At 37.0% G+C, this 20050-nt stretch overlaps 1 protein-coding gene across 1 annotated transcript; it reads left to right on the plus strand.

The window, feature by feature from the left end:
* Positions 1-17627: 17627 nt before the first annotated feature.
* On the plus strand, positions 17628-18440 carry LOC122003663 (uncharacterized RNA-binding protein C17H9.04c-like). The gene is made up of 4 exons (XM_042558742.1): positions 17628-17695; positions 17777-18148; positions 18231-18301; positions 18395-18440. Exons 2-4 carry the CDS (start codon positions 17781-17783, stop codon positions 18406-18408), a joined length of 453 nt encoding a protein of 150 aa, XP_042414676.1. The 5' UTR covers positions 17628-17695; positions 17777-17780; the 3' UTR covers positions 18409-18440.
* The last annotated feature ends 1610 nt before the right edge of the window (positions 18441-20050 follow it).

The following is a 20050-nucleotide window of genomic DNA, read 5'->3' on the forward strand; positions in this document are numbered from 1 at the left end:
TTCAAGCAGATTCATGGTATTGACTATGATGAAACCTTTTCTCCAATAGCGATGTTTAAGTCCATTCGGATCATGCTTGCTATTGCAGCCTACCATGACTATGAGATATGGCAGATGGATGTCAAAACCGCGTTTCTAAATGGAAACCTACTCGAGGATGTGTACATGACACAACCTGAGGGTTTTGTAGATCCAAAGCATACTAGCAGAGTATGCAAGCTGCATAGGTCCATTTATGGACTAAAGCAAGCTTCTCGGAGCTGGAATCTTCGATTCGATGATGCAATCAAATAGTTTGGTTTCATCAAGAACGAAGATGAGCCTTGTGTCTACAAGAAGGTTGTAGGGGACATAGTTGTCTTCCTCATATTGTATGTGGATGACATACTACTCATTGGGAAGGACATCCCTATGCTTCAGTCTGTCAAGACCTGGCTAGGGAGTTGCTTCTCAATGAAGGACTTAGGTGAGGCATCCCGCATTCTAGGGATACAGATCTATAGAGATAGATCTAAGAGATTGCTTGGCCTAAGTCAGAGTACATACATTGACAAGGTACTCCTTCGGTTTGCCATGCAGAACTCCAAGAAGGATTTCTGCCGATGTCACATGGCGTGAGTCTTTCGAAGACTCAAGGTCCCTCTTCTAGAGAGGAGAGAGACCGCATGGATCAGATCCCTTATGCTTCAGCCATAGGATCAATCATGTACACCATGTTATGTACTCGACCTGATGTCTCGTATGCTTTGAGCATGACGAGCAGATACCAGTCAGATCCAGGTGAAAGTCACTGGATAGCGGTCAAGAATATTCTTAAGTACTTACGAAGGACTAAAGAATATTTCTTGATATATGGAGGCAATGATGAGCTAACTGTAAAGGGTTACAATGATGCCAGCTTCCAAACCGATCAGGATGATTACCGATCGCAATCGTGGTTCGTATTTTGCATTAATGGTGGTCCGGTGGAAGAGTTCAAGCGGATACGATGGTGATTCTACAATGAGTATATTCTTGCATCGAGGCGAAGGAGGCGATTTGGATCCACAAGTTCATCATCGAACTGGGTGGCTATAGATCGCAGTCAGGGCTCGTATTCTACTTGAATGGTAGTGCTATGAGCTGGCAGAGTTCACAGCAGTTCTACAACGTTTCCATCTCATTCGAGAGATTATCGATAGAGGAGATGTGAAGATTTGCAGAGTACCTACAGAAGCTAACATCGCAGATCCCTTGACCAAGGCTTTGGCACAGAGGAAGCATGATGGTCACACTAGGTCTTTAGGCCTTAGAGCCTATACTGATTGGCACTAGTGCTAGTGGGAGATTGTTAGTTAGAGCCCTAGAGCCAATCATTTGATGATTGTATGGACTCATGTATATCATATTCTTGTATATTAATATATAATTCGTTTGGTTATTATACTTATTTATATTAGTGCCAAATAGACTAAGTATAATAGCGTCCTTGAGTAGAAGGTTCTTACCTATATCAATCGATTGGTTGAATCGATAGTGAGATGATATAGGGAACACTACTCTAAATCATTCCTAGTCGAGTATTAACATTCAGGGACAATGTTAATACAATAAGACTAGCATGTAGGTTAGCTCGATGACTTGATCTCACAAGTCATGGATATAGAGATATCAAGCTGACACATGGGTATGCATTAGAGAATGTATACTGAATGACCCGCCATGAGAAAGTATCATGGATCGTTATATGAGTGTCATATACTTTCTCATGTGGCTATTAGTATGACTATTAGTCCTTAGACCTGAAGTCACCATGGATCCCTACATAAGGAGTTATGTACTTTGGTTTCGTCAAACGTCACCCGTAACTGGGTAGACTATAAAGGCGATTACTGGGTATATAACGAATTATGTAGAGGGATGTGAGTGATGTAGATGGGATCTATCCCTCCCATATGACGGGAGCGACATCGGTATTCTTGATAGAGTGAGACCACTAAGTGCATGGCCATGCCCAAATGAGTCAACATTAGATGTTGAGCTCATTTGATCGAGTGAGTCTACTTGGAGTTCAAGATTTAGATTGATTAGAGGATGACACGGTCTATGCCTCATATTGATCAATCTAGATGTCTAGGATAGAAGTACACTTGTCATATATTGTGAGGAGTCACAATTAGTAGTCACAAGGTGATGTCGGATCTCGACATTCTTGTAACTTGGGTAGTAATGATGTGTTGCTAGATACCGCTCATTACTTATGCTCCTAAATAGGTTTAGGGCATTGCCAATGTTACAAGAACCTATAGGGTCACACACTAAGGACAATTAGATGGAGATTTGGTTCATATGATGAACCAAGAGGATTAGATTTATTTGATGAATCATATTGGATTAAGAGTAATCCAAATTGGGCTAATTGAGTTGGACTCAAGTTGATTCATGTATTCAATGAGTCTAATTTAGATTATGACTCATTAAATCAACTTAATTTAATGAATTAGATTCATTATATTAAGTTGGCTTGAATCATATGGTTGGATTAGATCAACCATGAGAGAGATTTGATCAAGTTTGACTTGATTTGAGAGGAAGAGAAAAGGTCATGTTTGACTTGACTTTTGCCACATCACTAGTGAGTTGGCAAGATGTGGACCAATAGGATTGCTCCACATCATCAATGTGTGCCACCTCATGGAGGTTACAAGCCTCCATAGCATTTAATGTGGCCGGCCCACATTAAATGAGGAGGTTACACTTGTTGCCATGTCATTTAGTGAGGTGGCAAGATGTGGACCAATAGTGTTGATCCACATCATCCTAGAGTGCCACCTCATGGGGGTTACAACTCTTTAATGGCTCCACATTAATTGCATTTAATGTGGAAATGGGAGTTAGACATGAGAAGGTGGCCGGCCACTTGAATGAGGAGAATAATTTTCATTTTGAAAATTATTCCATCATTCATTCCTTCTTCTTCCTCCTAGAATTCTTCTTGCTCTCTCCCTCTCCTCCTTCCTTGGCCGAACCACATAGGTGCTAGCACACCTTGGTTTTTGGTCACCTCCATCTAGTGTGTCCGTGTGGATACTTCTAGAGGATCGTACGCTTGACGGTCTTGAGATCCGGCACCATTTGGACGAGCGGGATTCGCATGGGGCGCGCATCAAGGGTAATGATCTTAACTTTAGTGTAGATCTAAAGTTTTTACAAACTTGTACAAGAAAAAAAAAAAAAAAGGTTTTTTCGAAAAATTTTGTTTACGAATCTTTGCACGAGATCCATGGCTTTGGGTGACTCAGGGTTTCCGCGACGTGAAAAAGCGGTTTTCGCGGCCCGAAGAACCCAACACTCTCGTCCTTCGGACGCACCGAGCCCGTCGGCTCCCTTCCCGTGTCGTCCTTCTCGCTAGCTGCGTCTTTCGCTCGACTTCCTGTGCTCCTAAGTTCCTGCACACTCAGACACAGGGTTCAGACAAAATGCAGGACCTAACTAACTTGGTTGATCACATCAAAACTACCACGGGGTCCAACAATCTCCCCCTTTTTGATGTGCATCAACCCAAGTTCAAGTTAGGGTAAAACAGACACAAAAGGTAATTTCAAAGAAAAAATTACTAAACTAGCATATTAAGCATAAGTTTTGCAATAAGTAAAATTGCAACATTAAAAATTTAAACTTTTAAATTTTTCCTAACTCTCCCTAAACTTGTACTGAATTAAAAATTTAAACTTTTTAAATTTTTTCTAACTCCCCCTAAACTTGTACTTTTCTCTCCCCCTTTGATCACAGCAAAAACGGGGAAGAAATTTCTTTAAAAAAAATAATAAAAAAATCTATTTATTTTTTTTTAAGTAAAAAAAAATATCCGAAATTTAGAAAAGTAAAAAAAATGTTTATGCACTTTCAAAGCATTTTAGTGCGTTTTCAGAAAATTAAATATTTTTATTTCGATATTTCGGCTTCCAAGTCGTGACGAGGCACTAGGCTTTCTTGGTTATTGGAGCAACAACCACTTCCTTAGACAAAGCTTCCATAAAGAAACTCAAAGTTTAATTATCTCACTGTAAGCCTTTAATTTTTGAAAAATTAATCAAGTACAGATTTTGGAACTCAGTAAAGGTTCCTTCCTACGGGATTCTTTAAAAACATAGGGGGTATATAACTTTTAGGAATATTTCTAAGTTGACCCTGATGTTGTTTAATGTACCAATTCAATTTTCCATAAATTCTAACTTTTGATTTTGGAAATTTCTTTAAACATGCATCACTTTTCAATTTTTCAATTTCATTTTTTAATTTTATATTTTCTAATTGCAAAAACTCATTTTCCAAATTTAAATTTTCCAAACTTATTTTTAAATTGGCAATTTCTTTTTCTGATTTGAATAGATCTTTAGATAAAGCTTTAATAAACTCAAAAGACTGTTTTGGGTTTAGGGCACGTACCTTACTTACCTGTTTGTCGGTAGCTCCCCCTTCATCGCAGCTTTCCTCTTCTGTCTCTCCCCCTTGATCAATGCTCATCTCTGAGTCTGAGTTATCTTCAAAGAGGTGGTTGGCCACCAATGCTAGTCCCGAGAATTCTTCGACTTCTGACTCGGAGGATGAAGAGTCGTCCCATGTCGCCTTCAGATTTTTGTGCTTGGAGGAATTTGGGTTCTTGTAATTGGTCTTTGTCTTCTCCTTTTGCTTACACTTCAATTTTGGGCAGTCCTCCTTGATATGCCCATCTTCGTTGCAATTATAGCAACGGACTGTCCTTCTCTTTTGACGATGTTTACTTGACTGCGATCTAAATTGGTTAGATTTAAAAAACTTGTTAAATCTTTTTAACATTAACGCAGCTTCGTTTTCATCAATCGTTGCTTCGGAGTCGGGATCGTCCTTTTCAGCTCGTAGGGCAATGTTGAGGTTCGACTTTTCTACTTGATTTTCTGTAATTCGGGATTCGTGAAGTTCGAAAGTTGAAAACAAATTTTCTAAACTACTTACCTCAAGATCCTTAGAGATGTAGTACGCATCTACTAAGGATGCCCATTCTGGAGTCCTCAGGAAGGCGTTGAGCGCGTATCGGATGGAATCCCGGTTCGTTACTTCTTCTCCAAGGTTGATTAGTTGCGTGATCAGTTCTTTGATCCTTGCTTGGAACTGCGCTACCTTCTCGCCTTGGTTCATGCGGAGGTTCGTCAACTGGTTCCGGAGGATGTCGCGCCTAGCTAGCTTCGCTTCGGATGTACCCTCGTGAAGCTCCAGGAATTTCTCCCAGAGATTTTTCGCGGAGTCGTAACTTCCGATTCGGCTTACCTCCTGAGGTGGCAGAACACTGAGGAGGTGGAATTCCGCTTTCCCGTTGGCAACGAAGTCGGCTTGCTCCTTCTTGCTCCATGTGTTTTCTTCTTTGTCTTTAGGAGCTGCAAAACCATATTTCATAATAATTAATATATCAAAATCTATTTTAAATAATACCTCCATCTTTCGCTTCCATGTTGCGAAATCTCCGTCAAACTTCGGGGGATGGATGTTCGCGCTGGCCATTATTCAGATCTTTGTACTTCAGATGGCGGTTAGTCCCTCTGAGGCTGTTGGGCTCTGATACCACTTGTTGGTTCAGCGGAGACCGGCAAGAGGGGGGTGAATTGCCTGCAATAAAAACTAAACCCTCCTCAAGGCTTTTAACTTAAATAATAAAGCAACAGTTATGAAATTCAACAGAACTAACATAAACAGAAATATAAGACGCAGCTATTTACTTGGTTACAACCAAGAAGGTTGTTAATCCAAGACAGTAAAAGAGTGCACTAAAAGAAGTCTCCTTCTCTGAAGGCGGAGTAGCCTTTTACACTTGAAGAGCACAGAACTGTTGGTTAGGAAATGAGAGTACAGGAGTTGTATTTCAAGATTGTTCGTATTCGTTCACTGTTTTCGATATCTAAAGAGCTACTCGAGACCCTCTTTATATAGGGGTACTCGAGCTTATCAGTTCACCTGATCCTTCGGGATCAAGTTTGACTCGAGAGGGATCGGTCGACCGATCCCCAGGTTCGGTCGACCGAACCTGCTGTACTTGCACAGCTTCGCATCCAGGTGCAGTCTCTGTGGATCGAGCTTGGGTTCGGTCGACCGATCCTTTTGTTCGGTCGACCGATCTGCCAACGGTCTTCTGCTAAGTTGGCCCGATCAGTTTGCTCGACTTGGTCTCTGGATAGACTTCGGTTCGGTCGACCGATCAAAGGTTCGGTCAACCGATCAAAGGTTCGGTCAACCGATCAGCTCCCCAACGGTTGGCTTCTTGACGTGGCTTCTGACGTGTCACCAACAGCTGGCTTCGGATAAAGAAGGGTTCGGTCGACCGATCAAGGAGTTCGGTCGACCGAACCATTGACAAGTCAACTTCCAGTTGACTTGTTTCTGGTTCGGCTTCTTGGGTGATTCCGGCCTACCGGAATAGGGCTCACCCAAACCCAATTCCCGGCCTTCTCCTCGAGCAGGCTTCCGTCCAGCTTATCATCCCTCCAACGCCGCGCACGTTCTTCTCGCTTCACCGGAGTACTCTTCCGCAGCTCTCTCGTCCTTCGGACGCACCGAGCCCGTCGGCTCCCTTCCCGTGTCGTCCTTCTCGCTAGCTGCGTCTTCCGCTCGACTTCCTGTGCTCCTAAGTTCCTGCACACTCAGACATAGGGTTCAGACAAAACGCAGGACCTAACTAACTTGGTTGATCACATCAAAACTACCACGGGGTCCAACATATTAATCATCTCGGGAATTGTCGATTCCAAATTGTTCATCCAATAGTTCATCACAAATTGTTAATGACTTTTCAGTAAACTATGTAATATTAAGTCAATACTTAACTCATGATCCATTGTAAAATCGAGTGATGCTAGACGTGTTAGAGTGTATACTAAAAGCCTAGCTTTTGTAAACATTTATTTAGAAATAAAAGAATCACATTGGTCAAATGTCTACATTTTATTTGTTAAGTGTAGCTGTTCAATTAATTTATATTGTAGATAACATGGTGTGTGGTGTCACACATAGAAGATCATGTTATCAGTTCTTTATAAATTATAAACAGTTGCTCACGACTAAAATGGAAAGGAACAAATCATTGGAATAGTCGTAGTGTAATTAGGTATTAATTTATCTTGACTAATAAATTACACTAATATACTCTAAGTGTATTGAGCAGAACCATTTTAGGTAAGTTCTTTTTATACTGACTTAATAATAGAACAAGACCTTAGTTATTATGGAAGTGTGTGCTCTTAATTCTAATATAATAACAAGCATATATATTTAGTATTTATTTCTTTAACTTATCAAAGGGTGAGATTTAGCTTGATAAATCAATAGGCCCGATAAGTTGGGAAATGATATTACTTATAGTGTGTGTTGTTGATTATAGAAGGAAATTGTATCCTAGTAAAAAATCTAGGTTGAGAATGTTCCCAAGAGGAGCTCATAAGGATTGTCATGTTAAACCCTACAGGTGGACTTAGTCCGACATGACAATGAGGTTAAGTGGTACTACTCTTAGACTTAGATATTAATTAAGTGAGTTGTCAGTAACTTACTTAATTAGTGGGCATCTGTTATCTTAAACACAGGGAGACTAACACACTCATGATAAGAAGGAGCTCATAAATGTAATTTGGGATTGGTGCGGTAGTGCAACAATAACTCTCTAGTAGAATGAGTTATTGTTGATGAACTTGATTTGTGTGTTTAGGGCAAACATGGGATACTCAAGCTCATCGGACGGCCAAAACCAATTTCTCCTCTAGGTCCCTGTCGTAGCCTCATTAAAGCCTCAAGTCCATTCAAATATAAGCCCATCTTGGTATCCAAGAAGGGGGTCGGTCCAATGCTTGGTGACCCAGCAAGGGCTGGCCACATCCTCCTCTATGGGGGTCAGCCCTTTTGCATGGTGACCAAGTAAGTAGGGGCCGACCATGATTAATTCAAATATGAGGGGTGTTTTGAATTTTTAAAATCTTCTCTTTGTAGAAAACTACAAGTTTTAAAAGAGAGTTTTTAAAATATAAAACTTTCTTTATTTGAATTAGGTCACATGGTTTAATAGAGAGTTTTAAAAGTTTTAAAACTTTCCTTTCTTAACCATCCTCATGGTTTTAAAAAAAAGGAAGAGAAGTTTTAAAATTAAATTTTCTATTTTTGTAACCATGTTAAAAAGGAAAATTTTTAGAAGAGAAGTTTTAAATTTTAAAACATGGTTTTAATTTTTTAAAACTTTCCTTTTTTAACATCCACTTTAGGAAAGAGAGCTTGTAAAATTTTATAAGAGGATTTCTTCTTATAAAATTTTATAAAAATTATTTTCTTCTCTCCTTGATGATGTGGTCGGCCACCCTTGCTTGGTGCCCAAGTAAGGGGTCGGCCAATCAAAGTTTAAATCAAATCATCATCCAATCAATCCATGATTTGGTGATTGATTCAATCAAGAGGAAAGAAAAGGAAAAATAAAAAGGGAAAAGAAAAAACAAGAGGAAGATTTTATTTTTTGTAAAAAGTCTTCCCTTATTTGCCTTAGGCAAGTAATATAAAAGAAGGGGAGGGGAGGCCTCATGAGATAACACAATTATTATTCTCTTGTTGGTGATCTCTTTGGTGGTCGGCCCTCTCTTCTCCCTTTGCTCTCTTTTGCTCCTTGGCAGTGGTGGCCGAATACTAGAAGGAGGAGAAGCTCTTTTGGGTGGTGTTCATCTTGGAGGAGCGTCGCCCACACGACATCCAAGGTGAGACGAGGAATACGGCAGAAGATCTTGAGGTCATTAGCTTGCAAAGAAAAGGTATAACTAGTAATTTTTTTCCGCATCATGCTAGTTATTTTTCTTTGTTAGAATTCCAAACACAAGAGGCATTATATTCTAGTTTTTCGGATTTGTTTCATTTTTTTTTTTCAAATTTGTGATTTGATTGTTCTTTTTGGTTAAACCTAGAGTTATATAAGGAAATTAAATATTAGTTTTCCTTAAAAGGCTTTGTCTAGGAAGTGGTGGTTGCTCCCATATCCAAGAAGGTCTAGTGCCTCGCCATGTTTAACCTAGAAGTCAATTTTGGAAATTAATATTTAATTAAATTTATAACATAGGTATATTTGGATCAATAGTGTTAAGTTCTGCTTGCGATCTAAGTCTAAACTATTAAGAACAGATATGTTAAATTTGGAATCAATAATGTTAAGTTCCGTTTGCGATTCCTAATTTAACTTCTAAAGAATACAATAGGTTATTTAGGAAAGGTTTGACACTTGTACAAAATTTTTGTAAAGTGGAATCTGTACGATCTTCCTAGGACTAACCAACAAGACGCTCTATGTAGCCATTTATCTTTAGTAGATATTGTACTGTTGATGAACCCTCCTGCATTTTTGAGCAAAAGAGAATCTTAGATACCTCGAACCTTTCGGATCTAGCTTGCTCATCAAATAGCTCACAAAGATGATAGACAATATCATAAGCATTCAAATGCTCATGTTGTTTCTTTAGTTCAGGAGTCATAGCAGCTAGCATGATACAACTTGCATGTACAGAATCATCCTTATGTTTCTAAAGGGCCAACAATTGGTCCACAGTTGTATTAGCATCAAGACTTGTCGGAAGAGGTTGATCAAGGGCATAAGCTAGTTTCTTAGCTTTGAGAATAATTCATAAATTTTAAAACTAGTCTAAGAAGTTCAGCTAGTCAGTTTATTTGAGTCCAAAATCGAACGCAAATTAGCAGAAGTTATAATTAAATGATTAACTTAGAAATATAAAAATGAGAATGTATGAGAGACATGATATTATTTATGTAACCAATTTACATAAAAGCCTTCTTATTTATCAAATTTAAATACCTTATTTTTTAATTCGGGAGATGGTAGGGTTTCTCCAAGTGGGTTGATATCCACTACATATAAGAATAACCTTGACTTTGGCCAACAAGTCATTTTTAGCTATAGCGGTAGGTAACAAGTTTACCGATTGCATATCACTTATATGCAACTATCACATTATTCTAACAACTTATTGATTTTCATATAAACATCGGGTTGTTAACACATTAACAAGTATACATCAAATGCATATCACTTAACTTCACCTCTATTCACATTGATCATGGCTTTAGCACAGAAAATCAACGCTTCAAGTTTAAAACCAACCAGTTAATCATGAGATTGCATCTCTATGATTTGAACATATTTAATTTCAAGTTTAAGCTTAACTTTGGCCAACAACTCAAACAAGAATTTAAACTCTGGTTCGTATCATATTAACATAAGGTGTAGGTTTAATATTGTGTAAGGAATTTGGTCTCATCTACATCATTCAAATATTCTATCTACATGACATTACATGTATGGCATAAATGATGACATGACACGTCACACATATAACATAAATAATGACATGACATATCACACGCATGTCATAGCATGACACATCACACATATAGTAAGATTTAATCACATTACACGCATAGCAAAATCTATTCATGTCATAATTAATGCATCTACATGGCATACAATATGGTATGAACATGACATAAATTTACATATATTATAATTCTATTTTGGAAATAAAAATATGTTATAAATCTAATTTTAATAAATCAAGATTCATCTAATCAAATTAGGAAACCAATTTCCAAATTTAATTAACATATTTCATCTAGAATCTTTCTATCAATTAAGAATCTTTAATTATTTTAGAAACAAATTTTTAAATTAATTTCCTAACAATTTAGAAAATAAATAATTAATATTTCTTAATTTATTACAGAATAATTCAAATATGAATTTTTTATGATTTTCTAAATCTTTCTAAATTTGGTATTTCCTAACAATTCCAGCAAAGATTAATTCTATAATTTAATTTAGAATATCTAAAATCTTTATTTTTAATGATTTTTTAAACTTTTCAAATTTGGTATTTCCTAACAATTTAGGAAACTTTTCAAAAATAAAATCTTTTAATGAATCTAAAATTTTCAAAAAAACTTAATTCTATAATTTAATTTAGAATATCTCATATCTAGATTTTTTAAAAATTTTAGAATCTTTCCATATTTGGTATTACCTGACAAATTAGGAAAATTTTCAAAAATAGAATATTTCTTAAAATTTCAGAAAAATACAGAAATATTAATTTCTAAATTAACAAAATATTTATAAATTTAATTTTTTAAAATTATATCAGAAACTATCTAAAATTAGAATTTCCTAATGATTTAGGAAACTTCCAAAAATAAAAAAAGTCTTAATAATTCTAGAAAAATTTCAAAATTAATTACAACACTAATCACGAACAATAAAATAATTTTACAATCATGTCGAAACACGATCAAACTCTGATACCACTATTGGGATATGATCGATGTAGGTGTGTGCTAGAACACGTTTCGTAAGCATGCACAGTGAACAATAAAATAATAATAATTTCTAATTATTACATCACACACATCACGTGCATACAAGGATACAACATGTCAAACATAATCGCATAATTAAAATTTTTACGAAAAGTAAATTTATGCTAAGTATACCTTACGGATGACCAGTAACGAGAAGGGCATCAACCGTAGCGACGTTGTCGAACCTCGCCTCTATTCGTATCCACGTCGAGCTACTTAAGACAACTACGTGAGTACAACCCTCTCCTTCAGAAGTTACTAGCCACAAGCGAAGAAGAGAGATCAAGAGGAAGAAGAAGAGAAGCACAGAAGGGAGAGTTTTTTTCCCTTGTGATGGTCACGGCAACAAGAGGGAACACCCTCTTGTTGGCAGCGGGAGAGAGAGAAGAGGGAGAGGAGGATTGGGTTTCCAAAAATCTAATCAATCAAATAATGAAACTTTCTAATTTTCTCCTAATTATATCTATATATAATCTTCTTTAATGAGTTGGATTAGAAAACCCAAATCCAGCCAATTATTCCTTAACCAAAAATTAGTTCATTAACCCCTTGGTTTGGTTCACAACTAAACCAAGTTGGTTCATGACTAATTCATGATTAAACTAAATATGGTTCAACTCTACCATAAGAGATGTAGCCCATCCGTACTTCCATCATGACAAATATTTACATATTTGTCGTATGTATGGTCCAACCAAATATTTATCTCTTGATCTAAGAATCATATTCTTTAACTTATTTTACGTCTTTCAGAGACTCATTAGTACGTGTAACCCAATAGATTCCCGGTTTATCTTGGTCGTCCATAATTAACTACTTAATTATAGAACGATCATGAGTGGCACCTAGTAGTACATCATGATCCCCAATTAACTGGAAAAGAATAGTTTATCTTAAAACTAATTCTAAACCCTTCAGTAGCTACAGTGAGTCATGTCTTGTTCCTTTCACTCATCTTATACCCACTTGGTTCAGGAGATGGTTTATGTGTCTACCCAAACTAGACTAACTACATCACACCTAGCTCAAGTAATACTTCCTCATTCTACGGATTCAAATTACTCGTACATGTGTACAAGAGTTTCATACTCTTAACATGTGATACTTTGTCCAAAGACTTTGGGTAATAATCCTAACGAGTGACCACAGGGTATACGTCTTCTCGCAAGGAGCGGTAAATCCTCTATGGGCTATCCAAAAATCTTCAGATATTTCGACTTATACCCAATCATACCGGGTCCACACTTTAATAAGGTGCTTGCTTAAGATGTTAAAGTATAAGTCTCCATGACCAAGATAACTTGTATACCTCAAGTTGAAAGAAACTTGCACTCGAGCTGCAGTAAGAGTTTCACAGACATATTTATATATGTAGATAACCATATGAAGTCTTACAGTGAGTCACTCCAATGAACTAGTTACCATAACTAGCATCCTCATTTAACTCTCGACATCCCAATGTCTCCAGCCAGTGAGAAAATAGTTATTTGGCGAACCAAGGAGTATAACCCGTGCTTGTCTTACATAATTAATGATGTCCGAATGCATCAATTCGACGACTAAGGAAATTCCAATATGTTCATAATTGCACATGTAGAGATAATCATTAGTTGTGATCCAATCACAATTTCTTTCATGCTATGAATTGTATTACGAACATTCAGTAAATGAGTTTAAGATAATCAAACATATAATATGTACTCAAATAGTGAATCTATATTTAGTAAAAATTGTAAGGTGATTTCCTTAAGACACCCCTCAAAATCTAACAACATCTCCGAGCGCTTGGATGTGGATCCGAGCGCCTCCTGTGTGGCGAATTATCCACTATGGAATGGCTACGCAATGACACAGGGATAAAATTTTATCCCCTTCCAGGTGCTTAGACCGGTCTGGGAGCCTAGACCGTTATTGACATGGACCCAAAAGTGATATATGCTACAACGACCTAAAAGGATGTCTGGCTGGTACCAGGGTAGTTGGGGAGCCTGAACTGGTCCGAGCGCTTGGACGTCCGAGCGCTTGGACGTCCGAGCGCCTAAACATGGTCTAGGCGCCCAGATGAGTCAACATCGTGTTGACTCGTCCGGCTTCTTATCTGGTCGCTCAAGTGATCCTCCAACCATCTAGAGTTGAGCTCACTCGAACCAAACTCTAGCCTTCCCCTCAAGCAGTCTTCTACTCCGACTTTTCATCACTCGGAAGCTTCGCGCACGTCCTTCTCGTCAGCCGGTGTACTCTTTCGCAGCTTCTCGTCCATTGGATGCACCGAGTCTGTCGACTCACTTCCCGTGTCATCTTGCTTATCCACTTCATCTTCTAATTGACTTCTTGTGTTCTAAGTTCCTACACACTTAGACACTAGGATCAAATACAACAGGACATAACTTAACCCAGTTGATAACATCAAAACTCACCTAGAGTACTTGCACTCGTAACCTCACTGCAAAAACCATAGCCAAGACGCGACCTCCTAGTAGGCACACAGTGAGATCAAGCCTCAGCTGCCGATAGAGAAGAGATCAAAGGAAGGGAGAAGGAAGAAGGGACAGAAGATAGAAGATAGAAGATAGAAGATAGAAGATAGAAGAGAAGAGAGAACTTGTGGGAGAGATTGTAGGGAGCCATGGGAAATAAATTTGGGAAAGTAACTTTTTAGTGTTAGAATTTATTTATGTCACTAACTAGCTACTGTAATTTTATTATGTTTTTTTTTGTCGTTAATTAGCGATCAAAATTTTATTTGGTTACTAATTTAACAACAAAAATAAAATTTTTATCGCTAATTAGTGACAAAAATAAATATAATTGTCAATTAGCAACCAAAATTTTTTTTATCAACAATCAAGAAATTATGAAGTCACTAAGGCTATGTTTGGTTAGCTGTAATGTAATCGAGCTTGTAATGTAATTAAATTTGTAATGTAATGTAATGTAATCTTGATTACATTACTACGTTTGGTAATATAATGTATGTGATTTTTTATTACAATGGTGATTACATTCTTTTGTTTGGTATCCATTATTTTTTATAAGGAATGTAATTCATATTATTATAAAATGATAAAAATATCTTGCGACTTCTATCGACGGGTCACCGCACCTTTGTCGGAGTTTGCGCCCGATGACCGATGATGGTCGGCCGGCGACGGCCGATGATCGGCGCAGGTGACCGGCGACGACGACGGCGGTCGGCAACGGCCGACGATCGGCGGTGGCGACGGCAGCGGCCGGCGACTGGCGACGACTGGCGGCAACCGGCTGCCGCGGCCGCTAAGTAATTAATAATTTCTGTCATTAAGTTAGTGACCGAAAATTTATTTGATGGTTAATTTAGTAATCAAATTTTATTGGGTTGTTAAATAGCGATCAAAAATTTTATTCAGTCTCTAATTAGCAATAAAAAATGTATTCCATCAATAATTAGCGATCAAAATTTTATTCCATCATTAATTTACAACTATGAATTTTTTTTTATCGCTATAAAATTTCAAATTAGATTAGTGATCAAAATTTTATTCGATCGTTAATTCAGTCATTAATTAATAATTTTCTTATAATGATTATACATTATAAAAAATATATATAATTTTTAAGAACTAGTTTACCTAGTAAACATATCGATTAATATCACACATTTATCTGTTCTTTATATAGTAATAATTAATGTGTGCTATAAACATCATTCTATATGATTTTCTTATGTGTGTATTACATAAAAGCTTATAAACTTTCAACATCATTTCTCTTTTTTATGCACTTGGAGAGGGGTCGCTGTTGGAGCTTTTGGCTAGCAATTATGTAAGATGTGAAGATCGATATGTTCCTTTCAGCCAAAGATGTATAAATATACGGTATATGAATATATCGATGTATTGAAAAGTTGATGCTAATATATCTTGTTGAAAAGTAGAGCACTAGATGCAAATTCTCTAGGATTAGTTATATCAAACATTGGAATCTGTCTTTCCATCATCTAAAAGTAGCATTAAAATGTCTAACTATACCTTTATGCTAGTTTTATAGTTTTATATACGAACGACATGACATCTTTACGATACGATAAACATAGCACTACGAGAATTGTCGCCCCTATTTATATAAACTCTCAAGACAAATATGCTAACTTATTGTGTGTCCACACATATCTCAACTCATAGAGAAGTATTCTTGGCTCCAAGTTATAGTTAGTTCGCAAAACAGAGGATCGATAGGAGACCTAGTCGCGTTAGGCTGAGTTTGATGCGGAGCCATCAAATACGAAAACAATTCAAACTTTGGAGCTGTGGGAATATTCAAAGTCAGTGAAAGAAGGAATTGAAGAAGAAAATGATCCGAGGGAAAGGAAAGGCCAATATTTAAGTCATCTATACTAAGTGGGGGTGGGTCTGGAAAGGTGAAGGAGCCAACTCCTGTAAGGGTGAGGAATAAGAGGTGAGTAAAAGCCTCATTAGTGAGTGGAATATTCACATTGTCTGCTGATTTCATGTACATGTACATTTGTGTTCCATGTTCCTTCTTATCCAGTCCTAGGTCAAGCCATGCATGCATGTCTCACCCTCATCCCACCTGTCCTTCTCTCCAGCATGCCACCTCATCATGCACAAATTTAGCTACTTAGACTAGATCATCTCTATGCAACAGTTGCATGAAAGTCTGAAGCAAGCAAAGCAATAAATGAGCACCAAAGTTAGTGATGAATCGATCCATGAGCTATTTCTTGAATTATTGGTACGTAAAGGGGCAGGAATAAGAGGGATTGGACTTCTCCATATGGAGAATTGATTCCCTGGTGAGGAGTGGAGTCTGATATATATGTACCATAAAGCTAAGCCATTCTGTAGATTAACTAACTAGTTGCATAATCACAAGTTCCAGTTATTAGTGATTGAGTTGTTGTGCACGTTTTGGCCTTCATTAAGAAGTGTTTTACGTTTCCAGAAAGGCATTAATTAATGTGAGTAATTGGGCAGTGTGTCATCAGGAACTGGCCCTTGTGTAAATTTTGCTAATTATATAGTAGTTGGAGTACATGCATGTTCCTGTTAAACCTGGAAAATGGAGAGGGAGGGGCTAGCACAATTATATTATACTGCACAAGAAACAGATAGCAGTCACCCACATAAAGGAAAGAAAAGGAAGCATCATGCCTGGGAAATAATTGAGATTGCACATCCTTTTAAAAGATTTGCAGCATGAGAATCATCTAAAGTTGAGACATGGTCTTCGATGTCTCTCCCTCCAATCACAATATTTTCTTCAAATATCCTTTTGTGGGTGTGTGTGCATATATATATATATACGGTAATTTTTGTTGGCCAGAATCTGGCCAGCTAGAATTTTTTATCCTCCAATTAGAATGCATGCATGTACATGCATGTAATTAATGTACACATATGATATTACTAAAATACTCATATGTACACTTGCATGTATTGATTCTAGCTGGCCAGATTCTGGCTATTTAGCATTACCCATATATATATATATATATATATATATATATATATATATAAATCTTGTTGGTCAGGTCAGCTAGAAATCTCTACCTTCCAATTATAATGCATGCATGTAATTAATATATTCATATGATATTACTAAAATGTCCATGTATATACATCCATGTATGTATTCTGGCTGGTCAGATTCTGATCATTTAACATTATCTTTTATATATATATATAATTAAATTGTAATACATGTATGTAATTAATATATAAAAATAATATTACTAAAATATCCTTAATAATTACTTACAAAATGTATTTTGACTGACTAGATTCTAACCATTTAGAATTGTGTATATATATATTAAAGACTTAAAGTTATATTATTGTTTGACTAACTAAGTTTGTATATATGGCTAATTAACAAGTTCACACAACTTTGAAGTAATTAATGTGTGCCTTAAGTCTAGATTCTCAAATCTCAATACAAGTAAGTGGCATGGAAGATCATTCCAACACTTCAGAGAATGTTTAACTAGGTTGTTTGACAGTGCAAATAAGCCCCTCAAGTCCAAACTACACTATAGAATTGCCAATTGTATGTAAGCTAAGTGTTCTCTTAATATTCTTTTTTATTTTTTCTTAATTTCTTCATTTCAAGATGCACAGTGAGTACGTGCATGTAAAAGGAGGTAAAGGTAAAACAACGACAGCAACAGAACCTGATTATATTCTCAATTATTGAGTCCCATGTAAGTATAAAAGGCCTCCTCCACCCTCCCTCTAACAACACCACACAACCTTCTCTTCTCCTCTAGCTCTCTAGTGAATTAGTTCCCTTATTTCTCCAGGTAATTATTGATTGATTGAATGATCTACATTTTTAGCTATCGTCATTTATCTGAACGTTTTAAGTTTAATTAACTTTGCAGGAAGATGAGCAGGTGGCCGGGAGACTGGAACTGCAGCACGTGCCAGCACCACAACTTCAGCCGCCGCGACACTTGCCAGCATTGCGGCTTCCCGAGGTCTGGTGGCGGAGGCGGCGACCTCCTCTCCGGCGACTTCGGGGGAGGCTCCTCCTTCGCCTTCGCCGCCGTCGCCGTCGCCGTGGCCGACGTCCGGCCCGGCGACTGGTACTGCTTCTGCGGCGGGCACAACTTCGCCAGCCGCTCGAACTGCCTCAGGTGCGGCGGCCTTAAGGAGTCCTACTCCGTCGGGTGCTTCGACGTCGTCGCCGGAAATGACGCGCCGACAGCGCGGGCGCCTGCCGAATGGAAGTCCGGCGATTGGCTGTGCACAAGGTGTGTGTGTCTATATATATATGTATATATATAATAATTAAATTGTCATTTAGCACTTTAATTAACATAGTCTTTTTCGCAGGTCTGGTTGCAATCAGCACAACTTTGCAAGCAGGAAGGAATGTTTTCGCTGCAAGGCACCAAGGGGAGGTGGTGAGTAATTAATTAACCATAATCAAGAAAATTAACTGATAGGATCACCGATCATATATCAGCTCTAACACGATTAAACTGGCATTTCAACAGGGATCGTGCATTAATAACTCAGAGGAGGAGGAGAAGGGAGAAAGATCTAGAGAGAGGGAATGAGCAAATGCATGCTACGGCTCAATTATACTAGTAGTTTTCTTAATTACGTTATTATCTACAAGTTCTAAGTAGTGTGCGTGCGTGCATGCATGGATATATATATTGAAAGGAGCAAAAGGGTGATAGGAATTGGAAGTGATGCTCCATTTTAATGTATTTTAATATGATCAGAATGATATACTTATTATCTATGCTATATTTATAGTTTTGGAAAAAGATTGTACTAAATAATTAGAATTTGATCCGTCAAAATATATTTTATAAATTATTATTAAAAATATTTTAATAATATTATCTCTATATATTAATTACATGTATACATTATCATTTAAGTCTCATCTTCTGACTAAAAAGATTTACCTAAATAGTTAGTTTGCTAAATGTTTCTTTTGACTTTTGAGTGCTCTCTTAATTCACCTGGTGGGAATTGTGCTGAGCAAATAATGCACGCTGGTCCCGGAGACGCATTGCACAATGCAGTGGAATTGCGGGTGATGCACAAAGAATATGGGGCTGGAACACTAGATATTTTTAATTATAAGGAATATACTTTTTTTACATTTCTTCACAATTTCAAATTATAAAATAAAATTAAATATGAGTTCCGAGAGTGAAATATGTTCGGATCATTGACGTCGTTCAAGGAGAGTGGATAGCGATTCGTCATAGACGTATAGTAGAAACAAAAACAAACAACACGAAAGAAAGACCAATAAAGAGATAAATTGATTTAACGTGGTTCGAAATATCTGATTCCTACTCTATAATCTACGTACTGTCCTGATGAAATCATCGCTAGCTTTCTCTTTATTATATACCTTCTAGAGGTAGAGAAATTTTTTTCAACACTGGTTGTTATACAAGAAATATAAAAATAAAACAAAGATACAAATGAAACTGAATAAACAAAAACCACAAATTTATATGAATGGAATTTTGCTTTGAGCAGTTTGTAATTGCTTTAGAATGTCTTTTAAGATTTGGAAATACAACAATACTATTCTCTAATCTCTCAAGAACCAGCTCTGAAAATCTCTTCAAAATCCTTCTTTCATAACTTTTAAGTTGGGACTGATTCTGTTTATTAGTCGATTGTTCATTATCATCAGTCGATTGCTCTACTGAATTCGACTCTTGCACTTGTAGAATGACTCTTATTAACTCTGGTTTGATTATGAATAATCAATTGTTACTATTCATTAGTTGGCTGATACCCAAACAGTCAAGTATCGTACTCAACCCAAAAATCTTTTATTTGTTACAATAGTGATAACAATTGATTGTTACTGTTTATTAATTGACGGATGCACATCAGATAAATTTTTCAATTGAGTTCTAAATGTTATATTTGTTATGATAGTGTAATCAATCGATTGTTATTGATCATCAAGCATTTGTTGTTGTAGCAAAAACACTATAGCATTCGGCCGATACTTTCCATCAATTGACTAATATATTATTCGCCATGTTGAAAATATTGTTCATCATACTAAAATAATGTTCACACGAAATTTATTTATGCTAAAGGACCCTCATTTTTCTGGAACTTCTTCGTACAATTAATGTAAGTTAACCTCGACTTACTAGGGTTTC

This window comes from Zingiber officinale, chromosome 7B, assembly GCF_018446385.1.
Source record: "Zingiber officinale cultivar Zhangliang chromosome 7B, Zo_v1.1, whole genome shotgun sequence".
NCBI lineage: Eukaryota > Viridiplantae > Streptophyta > Magnoliopsida > Zingiberales > Zingiberaceae > Zingiber > Zingiber officinale.

Coding starts and splice junctions, on each gene's coding strand:
- LOC122003663 (XM_042558742.1), top strand. CDS start 17,781: ATGAGCAGGTGGCCGGGAGACTGGAACTGCAGCACGTGCCAGCACCAC. Junction 18,149..18,230: donor GGCGATTGGCTGTGCACAAG/GTGTGTGTGTCT, acceptor TCTTTTTCGCAG/GTCTGGTTGCAATCAGCACA.